General features: G+C 43.3%; 1 protein-coding gene across 1 annotated transcript in view; it reads left to right on the top strand.

Annotated features, from left to right (window-relative positions):
• Positions 1-17,500, top strand: part of SYNE1 (spectrin repeat containing nuclear envelope protein 1) — a 2,361,447-nt gene that overhangs the window by 443,770 nt on the left and 1,900,177 nt on the right. The window contains exon 4 of the mRNA XM_078648775.1: positions 11,943-12,038. Coding sequence (XP_078504901.1) covers positions 11,943-12,038 — 96 coding nt within the window. The remainder of the gene's footprint in view (positions 1-11,942; positions 12,039-17,500) is intronic.

Here is a 17,500-nt window from a genome sequence, read left to right as displayed (position 1 = left end):
TATTATCTTATTCAGTTCGTTTCCGGATCATGGGGAGGTGTCATCTAGGTCCTGGATATCTTTACACCGTGTTAAGTTAGCATGGGCTCATTACCGGTTTAAACGCCATTTTTCCTTTTTTGCAACTTCTGCACACGACACTTAGTTGTTGCTTTAGCTTTCCACCTAGTAGTTCATCGTGGTTTACATGAGAATAATATGTTATTGCTCTACTATCTGCTTTGCTTGTTAAACTATATCTGTACAGCGAGTGCTAAAGTTTCAAGAACAACACGATACAGAATTGTTATGAGGTCTGATCTCCACGACTTCATACTCATAACATAAGTGCAACTTCTGCCAATTCTGGGCATGAGGCGGGTTTTATATTGCTTTGCCGAACACACATACACAACAGTTGATGCGGTTCACATGAAGAGAGAGCTGGTGTATGCTGATGTGATTCCTTCAAATCTAAGACACTAAAGTATGGGCACGCCCTAAACCAACACAAAGAGACCTTCTTAGCAAATAATATAATATGTGTATTAGGGAGGGTGAGATATAAGCAGCCGCGGGCCGTGGAGGGAGTTACGGTGAGGCAGGGAGGCGGGGAGGGGGAGAAGCAGGGTGGAGCCCTCTCTACCTTGCCCCTCCCCCTCCCCGCCTCCCTGCCCCACCGTAACTCCCTCCACGGCCCGCGGCTGCTTATAAGTGTTGCTAACTCTTATTCATTTACAGCATGTTAACATACTGTCACCATTCGCTTTTTATGTACTAGTAACTATGCTGGTAATTTTGCTACTGATAATATGTGTACTTGTATTCTCCACCCTGCTTCTCCCCCTCCCCGCCTCCCTGCCTCACCGTAACTCCCTCCACGGCCCGCGGCTGCTTATAAGTGTTGCTAACTCTTATTCATTTACAGCATGTTAACATACTATCACCATTCGCTTTTTATGTACTAGTAACTATGCTGGTAATTTTGCTACTGATAATATGTGTACTTGTATTATCTAAGATACTACGCCTGAGAAGACGGCATTAGTAAATAAACATTTCAAATACACATGTGTTCTTCTTAACTCCATGTTCTGGTTTCTAAGAAATATATAACGACCGACTGTTCATGAGTTCCACGTATCCTGAGGTACTATAAGTTCATATTCTGGATTGTCTAAACATTGAGAGTTTGTTATATCCAATGTGACACTGTACCTAGCTTGCTAAGGAGTTTTTGATTACTAACGTGAGTTTTGGGACACCCTAATTCGCCGAGGTTCCAATCCTCTGTCCACAGTTCTGTGTGAGAACAGAAACCCTGCGACAGGGGCACCCCCGACCCTTGCTGGAGCTTCATCACACTTGCGATACAACTCCAGCAATGCGCCACCTTTACGGCACAGATACATCACGCATCTGTGCTGTTTTTGCCCCATGATGCGCCGCATTGTAAATGCAGCACACCATAGGTGACGGAACAGCGGCACAGAATGACTAACACATCCCTGGTGATGCGCCAGTCATCATAAATGTATCCCTATGCTTCTTATCTTGTTAGAGATGAACCGCCATATGTATCATCAAAGTTTTTTGCATTTCCTAAATAGCGAACTTTAAGGAATAAATAGCGATTCTTTACCACTCCTAGTTTGCGATTAGCTATTTGCTAATTACAAATTACCCATTCATTTCCTTCATTTCCATAGGGCGGTTGGACTCACTTTTAGCTCGAACGGCTGAATGGATTTCCACGAAACTTGGCAAAATTGTAGGGACTGGTAGCCCGATGTGCCTTTGCTATGTCTCAAGATATATGCTCCAGTGGTTTTTATGAAAATTTACTTTGAAAAATATATATTGGGCTACATTGGCCTATATATATGTTGGAGCCCAAATGTAGCCCAATGTAGCCCAATGAAGCCCAATGTAGCCCAATGTAGCCCAAAGATGGCCGCCAGACACACAAAAAAACAAATGTAGCCCAAATATCAGCCAGATGTAGCCCAACTATAGCCCAGTGACAGAATGACCAATCAGCTTCGCAAACCTCCGTTACGCGAAGCGGAGCGCTGTTACAGATATATATCTTTTTTCGAACGTTAATTTCTCAAAATCCACTGGAGCACATATATTGAGACCTAGCAAAGGCACATCGGGCTACCAGTCCCTAATATTTTGCCAAGTTTCGTGCAAATCCATTCAGCCGTTCGATTATTATTATTATTATTATTTTTTGCCCCGCGGGGCCCTTTTAAAACCTCCACATCAAACCTAGGGGGTCAGCGAGGATCTACTATGCCCCCTTATAGTTATTTCCCCCTTTGTTTTGACCTCCTCTTGTCTCTCGATCCTACCGAGAGACAAGATGGCGGCCGCTACGGACTTTTTGGAATGTTGACAGACGCCGGAGAACCAATCAGCTTCGCTTCACAAAGCTCCGTTGCGCGTAAAGTACGCGTCCTGGGACGCTGCCAGGTCCGCTGTTACAGATATATATCTTTTTTTAAACGTTAATTTCTCAAAATCCACTGGAGCACATATATTGAGACCTACAAAAGGCACATCGGGCTACCAGTCCCTACAATTTTGCCAAGTTTCGTGCAAATCCATTCAGCCGTTCGGGCTAAAAGTGAGGCCAACCGCCCTATGGAAAACTCAATGTTAAAAACACGTTTTGGGACCCCCCTTTTTTCTCAGCCCCCCCTTGACGAACCCCCCCCAAATTTTCAAGGGCTGCTCAGAAACAAAATGTGCCATTTTCCTGAAAATTTCAGCCAATTCCGTCCACAAACGCCAACGTTATTAGACATAGAATTTTCAAAAATCCCATAGAGAAAAAATCCTAACTATATATACCTACTGGCGACCGCCAGTAGGTTATATATATATATATATATATATATATATATATATATATATATATATATATATATATATATATATATATATATATATACACATATATATACACCTGCTGGCGGTTGCCAGTAGGTAGTTATAGTTAGGGCCATACCATAGGAAAAGTGTTTTTTTGACTTGCCTATAACTTTGGTGCCGTTTAACAAATCTTCACAAAATTCTCCCAAAAAAGCGCGCTGGGGATTCTTGTTGTGCATTGAAAGTTTCGGGGCGATCCGTCAAGCGGGGGCCAAAAAAAAGAGGGAGGTAAACAAACGTGTGTTTCCCAAGTTTATTCCCATAGGAGCTTTAGACACGCCAGCAGCCCGAATCGCTACACGGAATTACACCAAATTTGGCAGGAAGGTAGATTTTGGTTCGTAGATCGAGCTTTTAGTTCTGCAGTGTAAATCCATTCAGTAGTTGTTGAGAAATTCAGGGGAATCCACATTTGTATATCTGTGATAGCAGCTAATTTGTGATGATTTTGCAATTAATCGCAAATTCGCACAGCGACAGGAGTGCTATGATTGGCTGGCCACAACTGGAGCTGAGAGTTGCGGCCGCCATTTGACCTCATAGGAGAATCCCTGGGGCTGAAAGCAAATTGTAGAAAGTGGTATAAGGGGTCAGGTTGCTTGTGCCCTGCAACCATTAGAAGAATATAGGGGTGTTTGATGAACCCCTTATGAGGATAACATGCTGTCTTTCCCTAATTTACATACATCCCTACACAGTGACGACCAAACCCAGGCAAGAGGCAACAAAATAGTATCACTATACTTTTCTGGAATGTAGCTGGACTATGGCCCAAATTAGAAAATCACCTCTTGTTTAAGTTTGTGAGCAAATAAGACATCTTGTGCTTACAGGGAACATGGTCCCTGTAAGAAATGCACTTTGAAGGTTATAAGTCTTTTATACACCAGCCTTATCATCAGCAAGTGAGAGGCCAAAGAGTGGCTTGTGTATATATGTATCAAACTTGTTAAGGGTAAACAAATTATTGTTGACCATCTCAGAACCCAATTATCAAATACTGGTCAAGTTCAAGTTCAAGTAGTCTTTATTCGATTAGTGCATCATAAAAGACATAAAATACAATATATACATATAAAATACTCTAAAACCATATTAAATCACATATATAGACTTCATAAGAGTAAAACAAAAAACATTGCACAGAGCCTAACTAACAAGCACATATTATATGCTGATCGAAACACGGAAACAAGAACTTTATTAAAAATCCACTAGCTAGAAGAAGTTGCTATACTTGAGACTGCGTTGCAGTAAAACAAATCGATTAAAAGCAGGGATGCTACGCTCAATTGGTAAGCAAATTGGTAAGCAAATTCTATGACCCAGCTCAGTATTATATTCAACGTTTTGTTTCCGGGGGGGATATGTGAGTTGCTTGGATAGAAATCGTGTAAATCCCAGGTTGTTATGGGGCCATCACCTTCTTGGGGCTGCCATGATTGAAGATAGGGAACAACTTGTCTGCTCCTACATCTAATTAGAACCAAGTCGCCACTAATATCTTTTCGAAGGGGACCCAGCCAGCCCACTCGCCTCACGCTGATTATCCTGCCATCGAGGTCATGAGGTAAGGGTCTGTTTTTCGATAGCCAAAACTTGACTTTGTTTAGCAGGTCGGTGGCTCTCTCAGATTTTCCATGTTTCGATGGAGGGACCCCCGAGAGGATGGACACAAATGGAGCGGCCTCTGGGGGAAGATTAATACAGGGAGTCTTGATACGTTCTAGTCTGGGGGCAACATTGTGATCTATAACAGGTATGGGTGGTGCCTTAGGAACATATGGAGGCACAGAAATAGGGACTGGTACTTGAGTAGGGGGAACTTTGTTTTGCATGGTATTGGGAGAAGCAGCATGGAGCGAACAGTTAGATGTTACAGTATGGGAAGATTGTACCAGATAGGATTTAACAGTTTCCTCAATCCCCATCAGTCTATCCCCCAAGGTGTTAATTTTATCGATCAGGGGATGGATAGTGGTTTTGATCAGTTGTTCGATCATGGCCAGTAAAGCCAATTGGGACGAGGATGGTGGATCATATAGTTTTTTACCCACCTCTGGGGTTGACAGAGCAGTGACAACAGAGGAGTTTATATTGGGGGACGCATTCTGTAAATTTGGAGGTTTGGTTTGGGACCCAATTACTCCAACCCCATCGTGTTTCCTTTTAGCAGATGTAACCTGAACGGGAATTATGCTTTGTGGATTGGCTTTTATAGGTGTAGGTAAAGGCCCCTGTGTGCTTGCGCTGCGAGCTAGCGAACTAGTGTTTGTTGCCGGGTGGGGTGATGTCACAAAGGTATACCTGATATTACACATACTATTTAAATCGTCTAACCAGGGGAGATTAGACGCTGTAATGATTGTTTTTGGAGAGGGTTCCATACTAGTAGTAGTGACTATGAGCAGAACTGTAGTAATTATATCAATGGTACTATACAATCATTAGTACTAAAATGTCAATTGCGTGCCCGTCTTATGACCTAAGGCATGAGTCCAGCCCAAAAGGGTATGTTAGTAACCACTCCCTTGAGGGTCTATATAAGAGTTTATAAGCGGATGTGATAGTCAATGGAATAGGCAATCCGTGGCTTTACCTCCTCTTTGAAGACCAAGGGGGGGTGGCCCGTCCCGTCCTCCTATGGCCTCCGAGGGCCACAGAGGGCCCGCCCTTTGCCCGGGCTTAGCCCGGCGCAGTCCCGCGTGCGTCCCGCGACGCAGAGGGAGCCGCGTCCGTTATCAGCGCCTCCGGGCGCGCAGCAACCGGAAATGACCCGCTTAGGCTGCTGGGAGCTGTAGTCCGCCGGCGGCCGTGCAGGTGGAGAGCAACGGCGGCGTGCAGCACTCACAGCGTGTGGGCCCCAGCAGCAGCAACGGAGTGTGCCCGGTGAGTCCCTCCTGCTCCGTGAATCAGGTCCTGATCTGTGACCCCCCGCTCCTCAGTGGGAGCCTCGTCCGTTATCAGCGCCTCCGGGCGCGCAGCAACCGGAAATGACCCGCTTAGGCTGCTGGGAGCTGTAGTCCGCCGGCGGCCGTGCAGGTGGAGAGCAACGGTGGCGTGCAGCACTCACAGCGTGTGGGCCCCAGCAGCAGCAACGGAGTGTGCCCTGTGAGTCCCTCCTGCTCCGTGAATCAGGTCCTGATCTGTGACCCCCCGCTCCTCAGTGGGAGCCTCGTCCGTTATCAGCGCCTCTGGGCGTGCAGCAACCGGAAATGACCCGCTTAGGCTGCTGGGAGCTGTAGTCCGCCGGCGGCCGTGCAGGTGGAGAGCAACGGCGGCGTGCAGCACTCACAGCGTGTGGGCCCCAGCAGCAGCAATGGAGTGTGCCCAGTGAGTCCCTCCTGCTCCGTGAATCAGGTCCTGATCTGTGACCCCCCGCTCCTCAGTGGGAGCCTCGTCCGTTATCAGCGCCTCCGGGCGCGCAGCAACCGGAAATGACCCGCTTAGGCTGCTGGGAGCTGTAGTCCGCCGGCGGCCGTGCAGGTGGAGAGCAAAGGCGGCGTGCAGCACTCACAGCGTGTGGGCCCCAGCAGCAGCAACGGAGTGTGCCCGGTGAGTCCCTCCTGCTCCGTGAATCAGGTCCTGATCTGTGACCCCCGCTCCTCAGTGGGAGCCTCGTCCGTTATCAGCGCCTCCGGGCGCGCAGCAACCGGAAATGACCCGCTTAGGCTGCTGGGAGCTGTAGTCCACCGGCGGCCGTGCAGGTGGAGAGCAACGGCGGCGTGCAGCACTCACAGCATGTGGGCCCCAGCAGCAGCAACGGAGTGTGCCCGGTGAGTCCCTCCTGCTCCGTGAATCAGGTCCTGATCTGTGACCCCCCGCTTCTCAGTGGGAGCCTCGTCCGTTATCAGCGCCTCCGGGCGCGCAGCAACCGGAAATGACCCGCTTAGGCTGCTGGGAGCTGTAGTCCGCCGGCGGCCGTGCAGGTGGAGAGCAACGGCGGCGTGCAGCACTCACAGCGTGTGGGCCCCAGCAGCAGCAACGGAGTGTGCCCGGTGAGTCCCTCCTGCTCTGTGAATCAGGTCCTGATCTGTGACCCCCCCGCTCCTCAGTGGAAGCCTCGTCCGTTATCAGCGTCTCCGGGCGCGCAGCAACCGGAAATGACCCGCTTAGGCTGCTGGTAGCTGTAGTCCGCCGGCGGCCGTGCAGGTGGAGAGCAACGGCGGCCTGCAGCACTCACAGCGTGTGGGCCCCAGCAGCAGCAACGGAGTGTGCCCGGTGAGTCCCTCCTGCTCCGTGAATCAGGTCCTGATCTGTGACCCCCCGCTCCTCAGTGGGAGCCTCGTCCGTTATCAGCGCCTCCGGGCGCGCAGCAACCGGAAATGACCCGCTTAGGCTGCTGGGAGCTGTAGTCCGCCAGCGGCCGTGCAGGTGGAGAGCAACGGCGGCGTGCAGCACTCACAGCGTGTGGGCCCCAGCAGCAGCAACGGAGTGTGCCCGGTGAGTCCCTCCTGCTCCGTGAATCAGGTCCTGATCTGTGACCTGGTCATGAATACAGATAAGCGAGATACTGTTATTTTGTATAATTTCTATAACAATGCTCGGAGGGAATGTGTAATAGACATTTTAAAACTGCTCAGAAATGCAATGCAGAACATTCAGAATGATAGTAGGGACAATGTATTATTTGTTTGGGGGGGTGACTTCAATACTGCCCTGTGCCCACACAGTGATGATGTATTATGTGGATTAGTAGATGAAAAAGAGTGTAACCTCCCTCATTTTTCGCATAGCCTACAGGGTGATGCTCTAAGTGAGATTCTATTTTTTTTCTGGACATTGGTTTTGCAAACGTACTGAGTTCGCCACCTACTCCATTTACCCAGACGTTTCATTGAGAGGGTTGAGTTCAATTATTGACTTTATAATAATCCCAAACAGATCTGCCTCCAGGATTTTAAGCTTTAAAATCCACAAGAATGTTTTAAGTGATCATTTTCCCCTAAGTGTGGATATATTGGTTTCTACAAAAATACGGGCACTCCATTCAAACCGAATCAAACAAATACAGGATTTGGTAATAAGCAAAACAAATGGCTAGTCACTAAAATGGGCTGAGGTAGAGCCATCTGTAATCATTAAAGCAGTGATAGATAATAGTCTGGAAGAAATTCTGAAATGCCTCGATGAGACTACACCATATAAAGATATACTAGGGTCCTATATACATATAACAGATACAATCAGGAACACACTGAAAAGGGAACTGAAAAACGGGAAGAAGAAAAGTGGATGATTTGATAATAATTTTACAAAAGCCTATACTAGTCTCTACATAAAAAGGAAACGGATAGAGCGGAAATAAGGCGGTTCGGGAATGCATACAATCAAGCAGTAAAAATAAGGAAAAGGGAAGTAAAAAGGAATGTCTGGGCCGACTTACAAAAGGCGAGTACAGAGAGGGATATTATCCCCTCTTGGCGTGTGGTCAACTCTCTTTTCTTGAGATCTGAGGGGACCCCAACAATAGAAATCGCAATCGGCGAAGGACAATGGGTAGATAATTTCTCCAAAAAGTATGCTAAGAAAAAGGAGGTAAGCCAATTACTTGCTTGTCCTGTATCTACCAGCCCCTTAATTCAAGATTTCCCAATTAATATAGACTTCACTTTAGATGGCTTTGAAAGCTAGCAAGGGTGGACAGACACCGGGACCAGACGGGGTACCCGTAGACATATTTAAACAAAATCTGGAACTGTGGGGCCCTTTAATAAAACAAGTCCTTACAGCAGCTTGTAAAGTAGGACTCATATGAACCTGGTCTGAGTCACTAATGGTACCAATCTTCAAGAAAGGCAATAGACAGAATCCAACATGCTATCGGCCGATTTCTTTGCTAGGCTCGGTGGGAAAAGTGGTAGGCCACATTATTTTAAACCGCCTTCAGCAATGGGCCAGAGATAAGGATGTATTATGGGACTTCCAATTTGGATTTAGGGAAGGTCTAGGAACAATAGAACAGGGCCTCAATTTAACAATCTTAGTGGAAAAATATCTAAAGCGAAAAAAGAAAAATTGTACCTAGCATTTGTTGATCTCTCCACTGCATTCAATTGTGTATGCCACAATAAATTATGGAAGATCCTCGAAGCGATGGGAGTCGAACTACCCTTAATCCAAATCTTAAGAGAACTATATTTGAATGCAAGAGCTAGGGTACGATATGGACCTAATGGGGAATATACAGCCCCATTACCAGTAGAGAGGGGGGTTAGACAGGGCTGTCTTGGGACTTCGTTTGAGTAGAGTCCCAGAAAAAAATATTTAGGAAAGGCCTCCGCAGGACCAAAATAGCATTTTGTTAGGATGCACAATGTTAGGGCTGTTTTTTCTTGTGCATCACTGACAAGGCAAGTTTAGCCAGGCTGCAGGAATAAAAACTAATGCCCCCACGCCCTTGGAGAAAACAATCAGGGTGTGGGTTGGGTCTGTATTTTTTGTTTTTACAAGCAAACTCTCGCTATGGGTGTTTGCCTTAGAAAAACAAAATAAAATGGTGCTCAGCCAACAAACCTGATGGTTGGCATCCACCAAATATTTTATACTTCAAATCCGTTCAATATACAGAGATTACCGCTGGGGAAGGATGTCAGTGTGACAGGTTGGCACAGGTAATGTCCTCTGCAAAACTGATGGAGTGAGTACTGCCTGTCAAACATTCAGGCCTTAATTTTTCTGTGATATACATTAAAGCTGAAAATTGGTTCTACACTATTTCTAAGTTCATCTGTATACTAGATTGTACGCGGGCTATTCCATTAAAATGACATGGTATGGTTAATTGTTTTTAGATTTGCAAGTTATTTTGCAAGTGTTTGGCTCTGCCATGGTTTTTTTTGCTTCTTTTTTATTTAGAAACGAAAAAAAAAAATAACCATTGCACCACCTTCCAAAGCCAAATGTATTGGGTTTGCCACTGCTTCTTAAGAATTTAATTGTTGCTTTGCTCCCTTTGGGGCAACTCGCTGCACAAAATGACACAGGGAAACCCTGATTATTTGGGCTGGGTTTTAGCAAAATTGGCAGGAGCATATTCAAATTTCAAGAAAGACAAGAACATATGGAAAATTAGTTGTAATTCTCTGCATGGTAACTTCATTAAAGATATGTGGTTCCAGATTTGTTTTTATTATTGAAATACTTTGGTAGTTATTTACTTATTATAATATTGGGCTTCCTTTATTTTTAATCAGTTTCTTTTTTGCATGCCAGTTTTCTGGAATGCAAAATTCCACTTTATATGAAACCATGATGGTAACAGTCACATGCCATTAACATTTAACAGAGATAGAAAAATACTCAACCAAAAATGTAATCATTCCTGCACAATTAAGGTTATTTTGAGTCATCTGTTGCAGTGCCTCTGTTCTTCTGCAGTCTTCTCTTCATTGTCCATATGAATGTCTCAAGTCTTTACTGTATTGAGGTGAGAAGCTTCCCTAGAGCCTCCAGTTGCCAGAAAACTGACTCCTTCCACATTTGCAGTCTAACATTGCCCATGCCTTGATGCATGTATGAGCCTGCCCTATTTGGTGCAGGTGATGAGTTGTAGTCTTGGGCTGGCCACAGGTCCATGTGGGACAGGGGCATGCCCTGAAAGTGCAGTATTAGCATTTACTGCAGAGAGCAGCAAAGGATAACACAGATTAAACGAGAGAGGGTGACACATGGAGATGGAGTTACTGCAACTCTGATTAAGGCCAATGAGAAATGCAAGAATTCATCAGGTGGAAATGAGTTCCCTAGACTAGTACCATAGGTAAGCTACTGTTTCATGTGTGCTAGCTAAATAATTAAAGGGATCCAGGCCAGAAAGAGTAGAAATTAGAGCTTGTCTGTCATCACACCTTTGGGTTCAAGACTCTAGCAGATGAATGTCATTGCTATCATTGAAGTTCTTCTCCTGTGGCTGATAATGTCAACTGGCAGCAGCATGCAGGACACCTGGATTCTCTTGTGGCATTGCTTTGCAGTCTCCAATGGTGGATGCAGTATGGGGGGGTCAGGGAGTTACATACAAAGTATTGCATGAGAAAATAATGTTTGTGGGTAACAGTTTTTCACTAGAAAGATATAGAACATGGCATGGGAGATATGGGAGACAAGGAAAGAGAGACATGGATGCAGAGGGGCTGAAGAGACCGGGAATACAAAGGGGCATGTCATTGTTTGGAGAGCAGTAGACAGTTATAAGAGTTACTGATTTTACCATACCACTCTGATCTTTATATTGCCCAGGCTGTGCTGCCTCTAGATGTGGATGATGAACCATAATTCCTTAATTTTTTTGCTCATCAAATATTTTAAGTTGAGTCTGCATTCAGGCAGTTCAGCTATCACATGGCTTCCACACACTTCTTCTTGAAATCCCCCGTTATATGCTTATCCACCCAAGTGGCATTCACCATATTACAGCAGTGCTGCATGTGGCTTGTTTCTCAGCACTGCAGAGACGGCTGAATGCAGAAATACATGATGGGGCATTGTATATGTGTATCTGTCTACATTAGATTCTTTGTAAATCCTGTACAGTTGTACCGTAGCATATAAAAGTATGTCTGTGTATGCTGAAATGTAGGCTTTTACTTTTCTTTGTGAGTCAGCACCTATTATCACTATAAGTTCATATTCTCATGTCTTTCTGGTGATAATGATAAAATGATGGGAATACTGACTGGCATACCTACATAGGTGTTCTAAACATTGATTGACTGATCAGACAGTGGGTGCTCTAAACGTTGACTGACTGACCATACATTAACCAAGACTTTCCCTCAAGAACTGTTAGATGAGTTCAACAGGTCTTAGGGAGGCTGCAGGAAAAACAACCACCAACCCTTGCTAACTTACTGTTTTGCTGACTTTACATTTTTACTTTGTAAATTTGTGCGTTATATGGAAGTAATATTTTCTATTTTAGGTGAGTAAAATGTTCTCTTTGTGGAATAAATTGCTGTTTGGAAAATTAACTTGTAGGTGTCGGAATTGTGAGATGTAATTGTTTGATTATTCATTTACAGCGCAATCCTCCAATGGTTGTGAAAGACCTTTATGAAGATATGAAAGATGGAGTGAAGCTGCTGGCCCTTTTAGAAGTTTTATCTGGACAAAAACTGGTATGTGCTTGTAGCAAAATATGGTTATCTTGGTAAACAAATACTTTTTTAATCATTTCTGTTGTTTCATAGTTTCTTTTAGTTATGCTACATGTTACCATATTCCTAGGCATGTTGTAATAACATGTGCATGTTCATGAATTTGTAGGAGAGTAATAGGGCTAGTGGATCTACCTTTTTCCTGAAGCCCCGCCCCCCCCGGCAGATAGTTAATTTGAGAGAAGAGTTATTGAGAATTCTTTTCAAGTGACTATTCTCTCCAAACAATGCTCCTAGATGTTACAATCAGTGCCTTGGCTTAACAGCTACGTTTGTGTATTTCCCTCTCCCTTTGAGAGGTAGTTCAACGAGAACATTCCAATTCACGGTTTGGAGAGAGAAGGCAAAAGTCCTGCAGGAAGGCTACTTAAAGGAAGAACTAATTTTGTGTAAAATAAAAAAAAGTAAATGTGTGCAGATAGGGTGAAGAAACATCTTGAGGAAATAAAGTGTTTGAGAAAATAGAGACCCTTGTCTGACTGACATAATCATAAAGATGAGATTTTCATTTCCTATACAAAGAGGAACAGGAGTTGGTGAAGGTCAATTTTCTGACCACTGCCAATCGAAGTGCTTCTCATATTTATTGTGGTCCAAGGACCAGAGGAGAAATGATTTTATGAAACATTTCCATGGGCTTTAGTAGCCCAGACTGGGAAGAAAACATTATATTGTCTAGGGATCAACCAATTGTGTAAAAGACAGAGATACTGCAGCAAGGCTAGCTTCACTGTTCTTTATCTGGGTCCTAAGGAGATAAAATTGAAATATTGAACACTACATATTTTTATGTAAGGCTCTCACATAGCTGTTCAAGCACATCTAAGATACAATGCATGTTTGATGTACTTTTGGATTGCTTTTCCTACTACCTTCATAATTGTTAAGCTACGTTTGTGTGAATTTGAAAAAAACTAGTATTTGCTTCATTGAAAAATACTTTGCATGTGCAGTAGTGCATCTCATTATCCCTTTTTGTTTGTACATTCTTCCAAAGATTTTGGTAACTTTGCTGCAAGGAGTAAGTCTATGGAAATACACTTGGAGTAACTACATACATATGTAAAAACAGTTAGCAGCATTGCATACATTTTCATCTTTGCTCACCTACTACATTGCTTCTCCGTGTTTAAAATCCCTGATATGTCTGACTAATTTATTTTGCCTCTAATGTGATTCAGCATTCAAATATATTTTCAAGATGGAGTTTAAGAAGCAAAATCTTTAACTTCATGTTTAGCAAGAACAGTAATACCTCTAAAAGTTCAACATCTGTGTAACTGTGCAGTAAATGTTAGGTTACTATAAACTGCTAAATATAGAAATTGTAATATGCTTAATTACATAAAGCAAGCATAGCTGAATTTTCTCAGTTTTCATATTTTGGCTCAACTTCCTAAACTTGTCTCAATACTGTATGTGGACCACAGAGTAGGGAATTCAAATATACACAGAGATTTTGTACACAGGTACGCCAGTGAGCTGTAATTATTTTAATACTAAACAATATCATCCAATTTTAGGACATTTATTTTGAATCTTCTAATTTTCCCTTAAGATGTAACAAGGTTTGCATATATGTGACTCCAGAAAACTTTGGTATTCTGCATATCTTATCCAAACATGAGCAGGCATCTCTCTGTTCAAAAATCTATTGTAAGGTATTGTTACAAAAGCTCTACTGGGAAAGTAGAAATTGAACATTTGTACCGATGTAGGTTGGAAACCCTATAATGAAATACATTTAATCTAAGGGGGCATTTACTTTCAAAGCTGCAATGCATTTTATGGGTTTCGACACAGAATTACATGGAACAATATGTAGAAATGAAAATAGAATCTCAACCAACTCTTTATGGATCATTGAAAATGCTATCTTATGTGATGAGTCATTTACTACCAACTACGTAGGTCTGATGGCGATTTGGAAATTATTCAAGACTAGGCATTATAGTGGGTTATGTAGCCCAGCAAAGCATAGCATGATCACCTACATCTCAGTGAGGATATTTACTCACACACACAAGGTCGGTTCTGTTAGTTCTTTTTTTTGGGGGTTGTATGTAATCTGAACCCCCACCTCTACCATGAATACTCAGCCTGTCTGTCTTTGGGGAAGGACCGCTGGACATAATTAGTGCCCTATCTGGTACTACTGAGGAAGGAGGTTACTTCCAAGAAAGTTTGTTTTGGGTACGTTTAAGTTATTGTTCAATGAGCAATATGTAGACTATACTTGAGCCAATATTCCCCATCAACCCACTGAACCTAATGACTATTTCATTGATGCTAAACATAGTTCTTAATTTAGTTCAGGGAAAGATAACCAACAAAGAGGAAAACCACAGCTATACTTTTTAGGTCTCACCTACACAGCGCAAGTGCTGTGCTGCAAGACGTATGTTTACAATTCAATTTTTTTCCTTGTGTCTCTCATTTGCAATCTTTCGATTGCTTAGATCTTGTAGTCCTCCCTTCCTTTCTTGTGTTAGCTCATCCCTGGAGCACATACCAAGTACATGTATTCTTCCTCATCTTGTTATATGTAACACCCTATTTTGTTTAAATGTATATTAGTTTTGCTATTTTTCTGGCAATGCACGTTCCTACTTTTAATGCAGGCATATGGCTTCTTATTTATGTCACTTTAACTCTATCTGCCTTCTCAATTGACATTTCAGTTACTTACCCACAGCTGTACTGATCTATGCCACTACATTCTACAGGACTCCACTGTTCTCCACTCCATGCCAAACAACAACCCTCTACTCCATTCCACTCTATTCTATGCCACTACACTGTACTTTACACATTCTACTCTACACTACTCCACTCTACTCTATGCCACTCCACTCAACTCTACACCACTCTACTCCACATCACTCCGTGCCTCCCTACTCTATGCCACACTACTTTTTCCACTCCACTCCCTGCCACACTATGCAACTATGTGGCACTCTATGCCACTGTACTCTTTGCCACTGTATGCACCACCTTATGCCACCTCACTCTACTACACACCACTCAATGTTATGCCCCCCCCACTCTATGCCACTTCACTCTGCTCTATACCACTTAAGGCCTCACTAAGGCGCTCATCGCCACTCCTCACCAATCTACTTCAATCCACCCCAAACTATGCCACTCTACTCTATTCCACTCTGCTCAACACTACTCTTCTTTGCCACTATGTACTGTATGTCACTCATCTCTACTCCAACCTACTCTGTGCCACTTTGCTCTACTCTACACCACTGTACTCAATGCCACTCCACTCTTTGCATGCCACTCCACACTCTACAATACCACTCCACTCTATGCTACTCCATGCCACTCCACCTTCCGCCACTCCATTCTACCCCACTCTTCAACATGCAACTCTACTCTTTGTCACTCTATTCTATGCCACTCCATGCCACTCTACTCTATTCCAATAATGCCACTCTATGCCACTCTCTTTATGCCACTCTACAGTTCACCACTCCACACTATAGCAATGTAACTCTACATTACGCCACTCTATGCCCCACCACTCAACACAACACCACTACACTCCATGCCACTCCACTCTATGCCACAACACTCTACACCACTTCACTCACCACAATGCCACTCTATGGCACTCTACTCTATGCCATTACACTCTATGCCCCTCCAGTCTACACTTTTCAACTAATTGCCACTCTACTCTATCCCACTCTATGCCACTCCACTCCGTAACACTCCACAACACTCCACTAAACACCACTCTACTCAATTCATTCTGCTCTATTTTACTCTACACCACCCTACTCTGCTCTATTTTACTCTACACCACCCTACTCTATGTCACTCAACTTAATACCACTCCACTTTACGCACAGTACTCTACAGCACTCTACTATACTTTATTCCACTCTACCCTACACCACTCAACTTAATGCGACTCTATGCCACTCAACACCACTCTACCCCTCTCTACTCTGTGCTGCTCTATTTACTCTCTCTCGGCACCACTCTCCTGTTTGCCACTCTACTCTACACCACAACACTCATTTTAGCCATGCTGAACAGCAGCCATGATGTTGTACAATATGGCTAAAAGATATTGGCAAAGCCTATAGTTCTAACATAAGCAAGCCCTATTGGCTTTGCCAATGCTTTTTTTCATAAACAAGCCATACCAGGTAGCTGGAGCAGTTATTAGAATGCTCACAGGCCAAAGTGATATTTCAGTGTGTGGTACAATAAAGAAAGGTAAATGTCCCAAAGAGTGGAAGCACAAGCATTCATTTATAGTGACTTAATATGTAATACAGCCCTGTACCTTTTTTACTAATGGATGGGTACTTTGGCCAAAAGAAATTAGGAGGACCCTCTACAATTACATTTATTCCTGCTGTTCTCAAAGCATCAACAGTTCATAATGCTAGGAGATACTCTCCCTTGTCTGGCTTTTAGGCATGTTATCATCACGTGAAAATTTTGAGGTGTACAATTTCTGCTATGGAATTAATCTGTCCACCCAGAAGAGAAAGCTCTAAAGCTTAATTGATTTTTCCTTGTCTGGATATGGTTCTTTACTTCCAGAAGATCTATTAAATGGACAACAAATATTTGATACTACCTACGAGGCGATGCAAGCACCTTGTCTGAACACTATGTAGATCGATGTGGAAGGTGATGGTCTGCAGAGGGTTAACTTAGACCTGAACTATATTATTTTGTCATGTGTGCTACTAATGATTGTCCAAAGAATCTCAATGTACTCAAATATTTCGGAGTCACAAGAAAGTCCGAGAAGTATTACTGTCCACAAATGTGGGGAAAAGTGCCAGGCACACTGTAACACTAACTCAACAGATATTAAAATAATTGCTGGTATATGAACAGCCAACATTTGTGATAATAAAACAGCGCCTCTCAAAAATGTCAACCTGTTTCTTATCTTGTTCGATAGACAGCACTGTGAACCATTGCATTTTTTATACTGAAAAGGTTTTCCTTTAAGCCTATGCAATGGAAATGGTTGTTCTCTAGACATAAATGTTTTTCTGGACATAACCTCATCCAGTCTCTAAGATGATGTCAAATAATTAATTGAACCAGGACATTATTTTGCTTGTTGTTTGACCATGGCCTCATGAAACCCCTACTAGAGTTGAACTTCATAAACCCAAAGTTAGAAGGTCTGCAAAATAATTATTGCTACAGACTAAGACTTTAAGAACGATTTCAGAAATACTGTCTTAGTTAATGTGACTATCTCATTAAGTTATCATGTTAGCTATAAGTTGATAATGCTTTATTTTATGGTTTGGCATAGAAACCATTCTCTAAAGACATCATGGGCCAGATTTATCGAGGGCTTGCAAGGTGCAAGGATTGAAAGGTGACGCAAGGGCATCGCAAGACCTTAAGTAAGATCTACTATGTCACACAGA

The sequence above is a fragment of the Lissotriton helveticus genome, chromosome 6 (assembly GCF_964261635.1).
Source record: "Lissotriton helveticus chromosome 6, aLisHel1.1, whole genome shotgun sequence".
NCBI lineage: Eukaryota > Metazoa > Chordata > Amphibia > Caudata > Salamandridae > Lissotriton > Lissotriton helveticus.
This window is presented reverse-complemented; position numbering and strand designations above follow the sequence as displayed.